General features: G+C 42.6%; 1 protein-coding gene across 1 annotated transcript in view; it reads right to left on the reverse strand.

Moving 5' to 3' along the window:
• Positions 1 to 13,235, reverse strand: part of zmiz2 (zinc finger, MIZ-type containing 2) — an 82,717-nt gene that overhangs the window by 37,513 nt on the left and 31,969 nt on the right. Inside the window, 3 exon segments of the mRNA XM_084324574.1 lie at positions 4,952 to 5,093; positions 6,542 to 6,722; positions 9,246 to 9,332. Of these exon segments, the coding sequence (XP_084180700.1) occupies positions 4,952 to 5,093; positions 6,542 to 6,722; positions 9,246 to 9,332 (410 nt within the window).

The raw sequence follows: 13,235 nt of genomic DNA on the forward strand, positions 1-13,235 counted from the left end.
TCACCAGGGCCCTGTTCCTCGTACCTGGCTAACTGAGTTAGCCGGATCATTTTCAGGATAACTTGACATAAGCTAGACCTGTCGGTTCCCCGAAGCGCGATCGTCTAAATCACTATGGCAACAGATCAGAATGTTTGAACCTGCTCCAGCGCAGGGTTAAGTTCAGTTAGCTGGATCAACTGGCCACGCCCTCGCAAAGAAATGCCAGCTCTCCTCACAGATTCCATTATACCATTCTGAATTATGTTTTTGTGCTTCGTTTTCCTAGAGGGGGGGGGGGGGGGGGGTTTGAAATGTAAAATAATAGACCTAAAATGCTGATAATAAATCATATTCAGCCTATGGATTTACTTTGTCCTAAATAATGCACGTCATAGTTATACGGATACGGCGCTCGCGAGTCACGACACACACTATGTGGTAGGGGTGTAACGGTACACAGAATCCACGGTTCTGTACGTACCTCGGTATTGGGGTCACGGTTCGGTACAACAGAGAAAAAATATTAACACTTTAATCGCCGAAAACGCTGGAACTCGTCTTTCCCTGCCATGCTCATTCTGCCGAAGACGCCGTAACTCGTCATTGATATCAATATTTCAAAAATCTGTGATCGAAATCATATTTCTCCTCCGGGGACCTGAGATATACTGCTGATCTCCTCTCAACTCTCTAACGGTTCAAGAGCGCCATCTGGTGGCCGATCGGCAGATCGCCCAAACAGCAGACCGGAAACTGGTGCTCATCCAAATTCGGTCTGACCACTCGCTATAGCTCCCGGGACTCCATCTTGACACACTGGATAATCGATCGCTCACCCTAACTCAATAAACAACATGATTTGGACGTATATACTATTATACAACCTGGAAATGGATCCGGTATTTCACCATCTATAATAGAAAAAATTCTGTTCCACGCTCATCCCCCAACGGCGCGAGGAAGCCACGGTGAGTTTCAGCGTTATTTTCTAACGTGTTCCATATAAACTGCTCTGATGATCATATGACCCACACTAGGTGAATGATATAACGTTGCCCACGGAATTATAAACGACCCCCCGCCCATCCGGTCAACATCAGATGATAAGTAGTAACTTATAGAACCACCTCCAGTTGAAATCTTTTATCTGGCACAGATCGCTATCAAACTGTATTTCATCATCAATATAATGCATTTGGGGCTATAAATCAAGTTCTGAAGAAAGCTGCAGAAAACGATAAAAACATACTTATACTTTAGACCAGGGGTCGGGAACCTATGGCTCGCGAGCCATATATGGCTCTTCTGGTGACAGCATATGGCTCCCAGAAATTTTTGAGTAAAAAAAAAATATGTTTTTTTTTTTTTTTTATTACGTGTGATATTTCTTAATAATACTGTGTCATTTTAAAGTAAACAGAAATTAGTTTTTTTTTGTATTTTATTTTTTGTATTTTATTTTAAACAGAAATTAGTTTTGAAGATACAGCTAATAGTATCTGTAGCTGAAGATATAGCGAGCAGAGCTGGCGAGGGAACACAAGTGGACAGAAATTAAACATCTTCAACCTGAAGACCAGCTGATTCTTAAAACTTGGAACGAGCTTCCTGTGACATACCACACAATGCAGCGTGAGTATTGCCGTATTGACCATGTTTGGCTCTACATATGCATGTGGGCAGTCATTCTCACATATGAGGAACATTAAGACCAACCTACGCTCACGTTTAACTGATGGAAGCCTCAACGCCTGCATGAAGCTCAACCTCACCACGTATGAACCAGATTACAAGGCCATCAGCAAAACCATGCAGCACCAGAAGTCGCATTAAAAGTAAGACATATTTAATTTATTATACGTTAAAAATACTATATGGCTCTCAATGAAATATATTTTGAAATATTTGGCTTTTATGGCTCTCCCAGTCAAAAAGGTTCCTGACCCCTGCTTTAGACCATATTTTAGTATGAATATGTGAATGAAAAAGTATAACGTTGCTACACCCTGAACAATAGATATAGGACATTGAATGGGCCATAATAATGTCAATTTAGCAATAGAATTTAAAAAGTTATAGCCCTGCAAATAAGGGGAACTTCTCCATAGACAAATAGAGCTGGCTAGGGATGGTAAATTATGAATTTAACCATGGCGATCAAAGTGTTAATAATAATTATAAATTTATTTTTTATTTTAAAAAATATATATATTTATACATTATATTTATGATAATCATTATAATTATTATTATTAAATAGAATAATTTTCTATAGGCTTGCCGTGGTAGTCAGTGATACTGGTGTCATTCTGTGTTCAGGCATCCACTTGCCTACTGCCCCTTTAACAACTTATCCTTGCTAAATTTCAATTTCACTTCTAGAGAGAATTTAACTTCACGACGAGACTGAATACTAGAGAACAGATGACATATTACAACAATGGCAGAGGATTATTTGGATTTAAACACAGTGGAGCTCAGATGAGCTGTCCGGAAAAGTATGTTTCTTTGTCTTTATTTGATGAGCTGTGTAGGGCTGACCTTTGAAGCTTTTTTTGGCAATCGAAGCTTCGGGGCCGAGCTTCGATTTTAATTCGAAGCTTCGAATTCTTTTTTATCATTTTTTTTTTTTTTATCTTATGTTGTGGGACTTGTACAGCACTTTGGTAAACTTTGTTGTTTTTAAATGTGCTCTATAAATAAAGTGGATTGGATTAATGAATTAAGTAGCCCCTTTCGTGACTGTGACGCAGCACTTCAGATTTCATGGGAACTACCAATCCCCCAAATCAAGAATGTTTAAGATGAATGAAGTAAGATTTTGATTATTTGAAATATGGCCTGTGTAGACTAAACTATGCACAGAATTATGTCAGTCTACAAGGTCCGGATTCTACGGTCCGGCAATGTAGACCTTGTAGACTCCACTACAGACCAATTATCAGTGAATGTTCATGCATTTTTAAGAAGGGCTACTTCCACAAAAAAACAAAGAACTCACCAAAACATCTCAGTAGCACCTTATCTAAATGTTCTATTTCATATATGGAGATTCATATTTATTTATGTATTGCATGCATTTCTACATTATATTTCCTATTTTGTTTATTCATCCCAGTATCTTTCTTTCTTATGTGTGGAATTCTACAAGGCATGTAGGTGTATATGTGTTTGAGGATGATATCCTTCAAACAGGCAATAGTGATGATATAATTTGGGCAGTGCTGAGCTGGGTTACTTTCCTCCAGTGTATTTGTCCCCCGGCCCCACCCAATGGCCCCATGTGCGCGCGCGCACACACACACACACACACACACACACACACACACACACACACACATCGAAGTAAAAAAAAAATGGAAAAAAATATTGAAAAAAAATGATTTTTCTTTTTACTTCGATTTTTTTTTTTATGTTCGAAGCTTGTGCCATCGAACGAAGCTTTGAAGTATTTAAGACAGCCCTAGAGCTGTGTCTGTGAGTCCAGCGGGGGAGAATGTTGATGTGTTTGTTGTCGTGTGTGTGTTTCTTTCCATTGGTTTCATTTGGTTGAGGTTATTGGGCGAACAAGAAAACGAAAGAAAACTGTAATGTCCCTGCAGCTGTTCCAATGTAAATGTGCCTTTCTCCGTGCACTTTCGCCCGCTCTGAACTGAAGTCTGACTCGGTGTGCCCGGCCACGCGTGCTGTTCTCGCACGAACCTCGCGAGTGCCTGCATGCATGACTCGTGTGTTTGCGCTGTGGGGCGTATTCGCTGTATGGCTGCGCGTACCGCACCGTCACGGCCGTACCGTAAATTCGCGGGACGAATACACGTACCGTTACACCCCTACTATGTGGTTATTTTAATAACGGAGCATTGCAAATGTGAATCCCGCGGGGATATTTTATCGGCCGTTTGGCTCTGATTCGTTTCATATTCTCCGCTGTGGATGTATTTGCTTAACGGAGCGCCCGGATTGTGTTTCATTCAAGCATAAATTGAAGTGTCTTTATGCGTGGATTGTGGATGTGAATTACGACGAATCTGAATATGTGGCTTGTTGAATGGTATCACCGTCACTCACACGTTATTGTGATATTGTAACTGGGATTAAAATGTCTGAGGAGGAGATGCGCTGTTTGGCGGATTTGATGACGTGGACGTGACTTGAGAAAATGAATGAGCAATTGCAAGCCTTTGACGTTTTGATGAATGAATTTGAGAAAATGCATTCATCTGTTCAAGAACTGTTATCTGATGATGAACAAGACGGTGATGAACATGACTGGTGTCACTGGTATAAACCAAAGGTTAATCAATTCAATGCATGTATGGATGATGTCTGAAACAGATTAAAACCCGATTAATAGTGAAACTGTATAGCCTCCAAGCCTCTCTGACACGTTATTTCGGGGGTCGCGCCTTGAAAACTTTGGGAACCATGTATTTATATAGTATATGATACCTAAGCACATACAGTACAGATATCCTCATGAGTATCTATTAATTCGTATCAATTAGATACTCTTTGGGCTCTACTTATTCTGAAAGAGTTGAACTAATTATTTTCGCTAGCAAGATCTCATTAGATTATTCATTCCATTAAGCCTACTGCCAGCAGACACATTTAAAGAAATATAATCTGATTGATTGGGGTAATGAGGGACTTAACATTAGCCTATACTATAGATTATGTATTTTACTTGTCGGCGAGGCTATTGAGCCGTACTGTATTGTACCAATTCTGAAATCTGTGAGGCGGCCGTGCGCAATTATCCTGAGTATCAAGTCTGGTTCGAATTAACGAGAGTGAATCAGCGTTTCGAGGAACAGGGAAAGCCTGGATTCAAACATCGGGTTAATTGAATCTGGCTAATGGGATTTCTGATCGACTTAGTTGAACCAGGGAATAGGGCCCAGGTCACGACTTCATTCAGGGCTCGAAGCGCTCCCGCTGCCCGGGAGACTGGCGGTCAGCCTCTTACCTCAGCATGAGGGTCTTGTAGACGGAGTCTCGCAGCTGGAAGGCGTGGTTACTGACCGCCAGGTTGTGCTCCAGTCGGAACGGCTCCAACACCACGCCGTCTCGCACGGGGAAGGTCAGGCGCAGGTCGTCGCTGGGGTTACCTGGGAGGGGGAGGAGTTAGAAAAAGGAATTTAGGGCAGAGAGAGAAAGGGAAAGGGAGAGAGGGAGAGAGAGAAAGAGAGAGAGGGAGAGAGAGAGAGAGAGAGAGAGAGAGAGAGAGAGAGAGAGAGAGAGAGAGAGAGAGAGAGAGAGAGAGAGAGAGAGAGAGAGAGAGAGAGAGAGAGAGGAGAGGGAGAGGGAGAGGGAGAGGGAGAGGGAGAGAGAGAGGGAGAGGGAGAGGGAGAGGGAGAGGGAGAGGGAGAGAGTCATCCGCATGCCACGAGACCGGTTGTTCAGCGCTGGGATCATGTTCCAGGGAGGGCCAGGGCGTGTTAAGAGCGCACAGCACACATTCCTACAGCGTGACAAGAGGATCCATATTCGGTGTCTTTTTTTTAACCCGACATTCTAAAAGCAGTGTTCATGAACGCAGGTCAAAAGACAAGCGGGCCGGGGGTCTCTGCGAGCCACGACACGTGTCCTGCGACCAAAACCACTTCACATTTCATCGGGTGGCCCTGCGCCTCTCCACGCCGCTTGTAACTAGGGATGATGCACCGATCAGACTTTTTCAGTCCCGATACCGATAAACGCTAGATTATCGACAGTATATGTGTATTTATGCACGCTATAGAAACGGGCTGAAAAATCGATTCTTATTTCCTGATCAGCACACACACACATACACACATATGGCACACGCTGATATATAGGTGAAAATAGCTCTAATTATCCCAAGACTGGTAAAATAGATTCCTTACCTCAGATGTTCTCCAAAAAGATTATTCCAATTCCTGATCGCCATTCCAAATATCGATTGCGTTAAACAAAGGGTTTTAAAAGTGTTATATTTATCTTCTCTGATAGTACCAGAGAGAAGCTGAGGAGAATCAACCAGCAACAAAAGCAAAATTTATTAAAAAAAATATATATATATATTTTTTACATTTTAAGATTGAACCTTTTTCCCTGTGGTATCGAAAATGGTATCGAATATCGATACTTTTCAAGGTATCGTATCGAAGTTCGAAAATTCCAGTATCGTGACAACACTACTCTATGCTGGAACTTAAAAACAGGAATCTGGCAACAACCACTAAAGAGAAATGTGAGTACACAAGTTCAAGTTCAACTGAAGTTCAAACCTTTTTCACTCTATTTCATTAGCACTAAAAGTGATTATCGTTTTTTTTGCTTTAGAAACTTCAGAATGTTACCTTTCAAAAGAGACCAGGCTCATGCTGCATGTGCTATAAGTATAAAGATAAGCTTTGCAAAAAAAAGGATGCAGTCCTCAAGTTCCAAGTTAAAAAAATTGCCACTTTTTAAGAGGTTAAGAGTCAGACAGTCCTAGCCAGCCAGGTACTACAGTGCAGGGGGGGGGGACTCACAGTCCTAGCCCAGCCAGGTGTGCTACAGTGCAGGGGGGGGGGGGGGGGGGGGGACTCACCTGTGGAGACCTGTTGCTGGGGGTTGATGTTGGGCTTGACGTCAGGCGGAAGGTAGGGGGGCTTGCTGTCCTGGCCCGGGGACATGTACGGCGGCATGGAGCTCCCCGGCGTCATCGGAGGGGTGGGGTTTCCCCCCAGGGGAGAGCTGGGATAGCCCGGCATCATACCCCCCCGCGCCGGCTGGAAGAGCACATGGGATTAGATTTAAATGTATTGTCATTAGGCCTGCCACGATAACACATTTTGCTGGGCGATTAATTGCCCCCGAAAATATCGCGATAAGCGATATTATTGCGACCGGTTTAGAGAATTTTTTTGAGAAATTTATTTCCCAAAACTTTTATTTTGAAGCCCACCGCTCCGTCTTTTCCGGTTTAAGACTTTTATTTTGAAGCCCACCGACCGGACCGGAAGTATTGTTGTGATTATCCTAGCCGACAACTTGTCTCGTCCGGTTGTGTTTTTTAGTTTTAACGTTAGCTACTAACGTTAGATGCAGCTACTACAGGCAATCAACGATGAGGAGGAAGCGTCAAAGCAGTATTATAATAGAATAGCTGTGGTGCGTAGGCACTGCAGCACGACTCGAAAACGACGTGTTATAATAAATTAATTCATGTTTAACTTGTCCCCGTCTCCAGTGCTTTGACTAGCCCCACCCGTTCATTGTAAACAATGATGCATGTAATTGTATTAACGTTATTCTGTGTTATTCTAACGTTACACTACAAATAACGCTACTTGGTTAAAAGGAGCAACACTATTGAGAAATGTAGTTAAGCTATATGTGGCGTTGCTACTGCCCCACGGAGCTCCCGTGCTGTGCTCTGTAGTAACGCCAGCGGCCAACCCACACGGAGAGAGACTGCAAGGGGCACTGGTTCCGCCTGAATGAATGAATGAATGAATGAAAACTTTATTTAACAGATTGCAGAATGGGTACAATACAGTACGGCTCAATACATACAATTGTTAAGGGGATGCAGACCTGAGAAAGACGTTTGTCTTGTTTCCATCAGGGTCCCCCATTTTCAATTCATATAGACAATCATTAAAACAAACGCGCAAATAGCAATTAATCGCGCCCGTCAAAATCATTGCATTCATTTTAATTATCGCGGCAATTAATCGATTTATTGCTTATCGCGGCAGGCCTAATTGTCATCATTGCAGCACGAGCACAGTACAACAAAAAGGAAGTTGGGCATCAAACCAGAGTGTAGATGTAACAGTAGAGTGCAATAGTGATATACAATGTACTAGTAGGCCTGTCCCCGACTAAGGATTTGTATAGTCGACTTTGATTGGCCAAAATAGTCGACTGGTCGTCGACTACCCCCCAGAATGCAAAAAATAAATATATATATATATATATACAAAATATTCCATTTGGGCTGTGGGGGTGCTTAATGTCTGAAGGAGTCGACTGAAGGCTTCTTGTCCTCTGCGAAAGCATGCAATTGGTCCACTGATGGATACATCTTGATCAAAATGTATTTATATAGCACATTTAAACAGGACACTTGTCAACCAAAGTGCTTCACAAAGGATGCTTGGTTCATACACATACAGCTCATTATAGTAATATTCCACAATTATTACATTTGATAGTAATAATGGCACACAGTCATAAATTCACCGAGATGCGCATTTGTTGATACATGCAGGACTAGCCTTGAGACAGACGTATGCGTATCACCGCTGCCATGTTTGGCGCGGAACACTAATGTCTAGTGTGTTCATTAGATGGTGAAATCCTCTTTCAGTGCCTCTGTGCCCGTTTTCTTAGGCAGTTAGCCTCGCTGGTATGCGCGTCATTAGCGTTAGCCACGCTTCTAGGCCTCTTTGCTTTTGGAAAGAATGACCCAATTTTTTTTTATAATAATACTATTTATTATTATTAATATTATATATATATATTTTTTTGCATTCGACTAAGAGGTTGTCAGTCGACTACGGCTCCTTTCGATCGATTAGTCGACTATTCGGGGTCAGCCCTCCATGTACAGGTGATTAAACTATATAAATGTATAAAATATATAAATTAGTACTTCTGAGTAATAGTGCTAATCAGATGTATGTACAGAGTTGTAGTAATAATCTTTGTATAGCACCTTTCATACAGAAATTGCAGTTCAAAGTGCTTCACAGCAGTAAAAAATTGTAAAATAGAATACAGTAAAATTATGCAGTACTGTAGTGCGATAAAATAATAAGATACAATAACATTTACAACAGAGCAGTGCATGGCTCATAACACTTTGAGTAGAATTAATATGTACAGTGATACACTATAAAATACAATATGGTAGTAAGTCATACTGGCCAGCAGCGTAACTAGTAAGAGGAGGTAATGGATATGTAGAGATATAGATATAGTATCTACAGATATGTAAAAAGGGTTATATGCGGGTATATTCAGACAGATGTGGATATATGTGGTAAATACAAATATATAAACATAGGTGAGAGTGTAATGTAACGATAGCAACATAAGCAACATTACAGCAAACATGCGTCCTAACCAGACCCTTTTGGACACAAAACTGATATACCATTTCAGAGAGATATTATCCTACTGTACATTAGAGGGCTTGATAGTGCGAGAGCTTGTGTGATATTGCATCATCCCACCACCGCTAAGATAAAGACATGCGCCGTCTAGACGGTGAGCGTTGTGAAGACAAGATTCCAGTGACTTACCCCGTTCACAACAGCCTGTGAGAAGGTGCTATATCCTCCAGGTCCACCAGAGGGCAGACTGCCCGGCCCGTTGAATGGCGGCTCAGACTAGAAAACACAAACAAGGACACATGAAATAACACTTATCCTTTATCGTTGTCTTCCCACTACATTGTGAATCGCGATACAATTATTGGGTACTAATGACTGAAAATGACAGTGTCACTCTTTAGATTAGATTCAAATGTATTGTCATCATGCAGCACAAGTAAAGTACAACAAGGTTTGGCATCTTACCAGAGTGCAAATGTAACAGTAAAGTGCAATAGTGATATACAACGTACAGGTGATTCAACTGGGTATAAAATATATAAATTAGTGCTACTGAGTAATAGTGCTAATCAGATGTATGTACAGAGTTGTAGTATTAATATGTACAGTGATACAGGTATAAAGACACTATGGTAGTAAGTCCTACTGGCCAGCAGCGTAAGTAATAAGAGATATATAAGGATTATATGCAGGTATATTCAGATAGATTTGGATATTATGCTGTAAATATAAATATATAAATGTATATATATATATATACAGTATATACAGCACTATTGTACATGCTATCAGAGTTATATGGGTAGACTAGAGCAGGGGTTCCCAAACTTTTCAGGCCGGGACCCAGAAAATAAGGCGTCAGAGAGCCGCGGCCCAATGCACATCGTCAGGCTTTTCTTTCGCCAGGCGACCGATTTTTTAAGCCAAATATCACTTCAATCCTATTAAGTTAGTTCAAGTTAATTATTCATTTATATGTGCTATTTATGAGAGGGCTAACTTGTTGCAAAATAATAATGATAATAATAATAATAGCCTCATTAAAATACTATTGTTGCTTCGGTTGTTTTCAGCGTTTTATGTGCATAATCAGTTATTTAGTTTGAAATGTTCGTTGAAATAAGTAGATTTTGTTTGTTTATTTATTAAGTTAATATAAAACCATATAGTCACATTTTAGAATACAATAGAATAGAATTTTAGAATACAACTAGAAACACTGTCCTGGCCTGCTTCTAAGGCTGAGGTTAGACTAGTGTATTCCTGGCGTTTTTTTATACGTTTTTGACGACGTATCATGTCCTATCTACACAGAAACGCGTTTTTTGGCGTTTTTTTGTGGATACGGCTGAAACGCAAAATTGTGTTTGCGTTTGGAGATACGCAAAAAAAACGCCAGGAATACAGCGTGTAGTCAGCACGGAGCAGTTGTTGCGAAAACGCCCATGCGCAGTAGATACCATCTGCGTGCCCTTCCTGTGTACAGTGTGTGTGTTTGGGACAGAGCTCCGTGTCCCAAATAGCTTCAGCTACCATGTGTTGTCAAGTTATTGTTATAAGGACCCCAGTCCAAGCTACAACAGTCTGCATTCCCTTAACAATTGTATTGTACCCATATGCAATATGTTAAATAAAGTTTACATCCATTCATTCTGCTAGCATTACCGATTGCATGAACTGGCTAACGTGAGCTATCAGGATTCAGACCCTGTTAGCTCAGAGTTCCTCTTTCAACTTAACAAGCATTAAACAAAATGGCCCAGTCATCTATTCACCTTTGTTTAATACACACAGCGTTGTCTCTAATGTTATCTAACTACTGATAGCTCGCGATATCAGTTTCGTGCTGGCTAAGTAGCGTGAGCTAACGTTAGCTTCTAGCCACAATGCTATATTGTTATAATGGCATACTCCATTGACGTTAGCATGCAGCTAACAATGCTACCGATCGTTTTTAGACTAAACTATCTGCTCTTGGTGGTCACTTGTGTTGATGTTAGTTTTGTTTCATCAACAAATGACAGGCAGAACACACAGTGAATGTATCCGTTTTGTTTATTGCACTTTTATTAGGCTTTGCTGAAAAAAGAATTGCTGCATTGAGTGAGCAAGCAAGATGGTGGCGCGGCATAGGCGCCTGCCTTATTGACATTTCTTTGCTGGAGCTTCCACCAGGAAGTGTATTGGCACATTCGTTCTGATTGGTTGAAATTGCCTTCATGTTTGCCACCTACTGCCACCTACTGCTTTGGCAGTGTACTACATCAGTGTGCTTGGCTGACAAAAACGGAAAAAAAACGAAAGTGTGACTCAGGCGCACGACGTCGCGGCGATACGCATAAGAAAACAATACGAAGATGATACGAAAGGTGTAACCTCTGCCTAAGTTCAGTGGCCTGACAACAAAAATATATAATTTCTTTTTTTTTTTAATCATCTCGCGGCCCTCCCGTGGCTGCTCGCGGCCCACCTTTGGGTCGCGACCCCAACTTTGGGAACCACTGGACTAGACTATAGTATGAGGTAGGCAGCTGTGATTATTATGATTACTATCATTTATTACAGTGTAGGGCAGTTGGTAGGTATAGATTGAGTATCTAGGCAACAGAGTTCTATACGATCATCGTGACATCATGTCTTCCCCCCATGTGACCTGCTGTACGTACAGCTGCTACCACCTACCACCAACCATCCTGCTGGCAGGTCTGTGTACCAACCATCCTGCCAGCAGGTCTCTGTACCAACCATCCTACTGGCAGGTCTATGTACCAACCATCCTGCTGGCAGGTCTCTGTACCAACCATCCTGCTGGCAGGTCTCTGTACCAACCATCCTGCCAGCAGGTCTGTGTACCAACCATCCTGCCAGCAGGTCTGTGTACCAACCATCCTGCTGGCAGGTCTCTGTACCAACCATCCTGCTGGCAGGTCTCTGTACCAACCATCCTGCTGGCAGGTCTCTGTACCAACCATCCTGCCAGCAGGTCTGTGTACCAACCATCCTGCCAGCAGGTCTGTGTACCAACCATCCTGCTGGCAGGTCTGTGTACCAACCATCCTGCCAGCAGGTCTGTGTACCAACCATCCTACTGGCAGGTCTGTGTACCAACCATCCTGCTGGCAGGTCTATGTACCAACCATCCTGCTGGCAGGTCTCTGTACCAACCATCCTGCTGGCAGGTCTGTGTACCAACCATCCTGCTGGCAGGTCTGTGTACCAACCATCCTGCTGGCAGGTCTCTGTACCAACCATCCTGCTGGCAGGTCTGTGTACCAACCATCCTGCCAGCAGGTCTCTGTACCAACCATCCTGCTGGCAGGTCTCTGTACCAACCATCCTGCTGGCAGGTCTCTGTACCAACCATCCTGCTGGCAGGTCTCTGTACCAACCATCCTGTTGGCAGGTCTGTGTACCAACCATCCTGTTGGCAGGTCTGTGTACCAACCATCCTGCTGGCAGGTCTCTGTACCAACCATCCTGCTGGCAGGTCTCTGTACCAACCATCCTGCCAGCAGGTCTCTGTACCAACCATCCTGCCAGCAGGTCTCTGTACCAACCATCCTGCCGGCAGGTCTCTGTACCAACCATCCTGCTGGCAGGTCTCTGTACCAACCATCCTGCTGGCAGGTCTCTGTACCAACCATCCTGCTGGCAGGTCTCTGTACCAACCATCCTGCTGGCAGGTCTCTGTACCAACCATCCTGCTGGCAGGTCTGTGTAATAATAATAATAATAATAATAATACATTTCTTTGTAATAAAGTTCCTAAAGCTCTTACTTTGTAAGAGCAAGTTTTTACTTTGTAAGAGCAAGTTTTTACTTTGTAAGAGCAAGTTTTTACTTTGTAAGAGCAAGTTCTTACTTTGTAATAAAGTTCTTACTTTGTAATAATTTTTTTTTTTGTATCTACTTTTTCTCCCATCCCAATTTCGTATCGTCCAATTCTACCCTCCCCTGTCTTGAACGCTGTTAGGCCACGCCTCCCACAAGCCGGCTGCAATGTGGACGAAGCCTTGCATCACGTGTCCCCTCCGGTACTCGAGGAAGCAGCCGTCGCATCTTTTCACCTGCACAGCGCGATCTCTCAGCGTCGGGGGTCTGCATTTGGAGGGCACGCCGCCCCCATCGCTTCCTGATTCTGCTGCGCAGGCGCACCAACCGACCTGTAGGAGTCGCTGT

Source organism: Notolepis coatsorum (assembly GCF_963971535.1).
Source record: "Notolepis coatsorum genome assembly, chromosome: 11".
NCBI classification, from domain to species: domain Eukaryota; kingdom Metazoa; phylum Chordata; class Actinopteri; order Aulopiformes; family Paralepididae; genus Notolepis; species Notolepis coatsorum.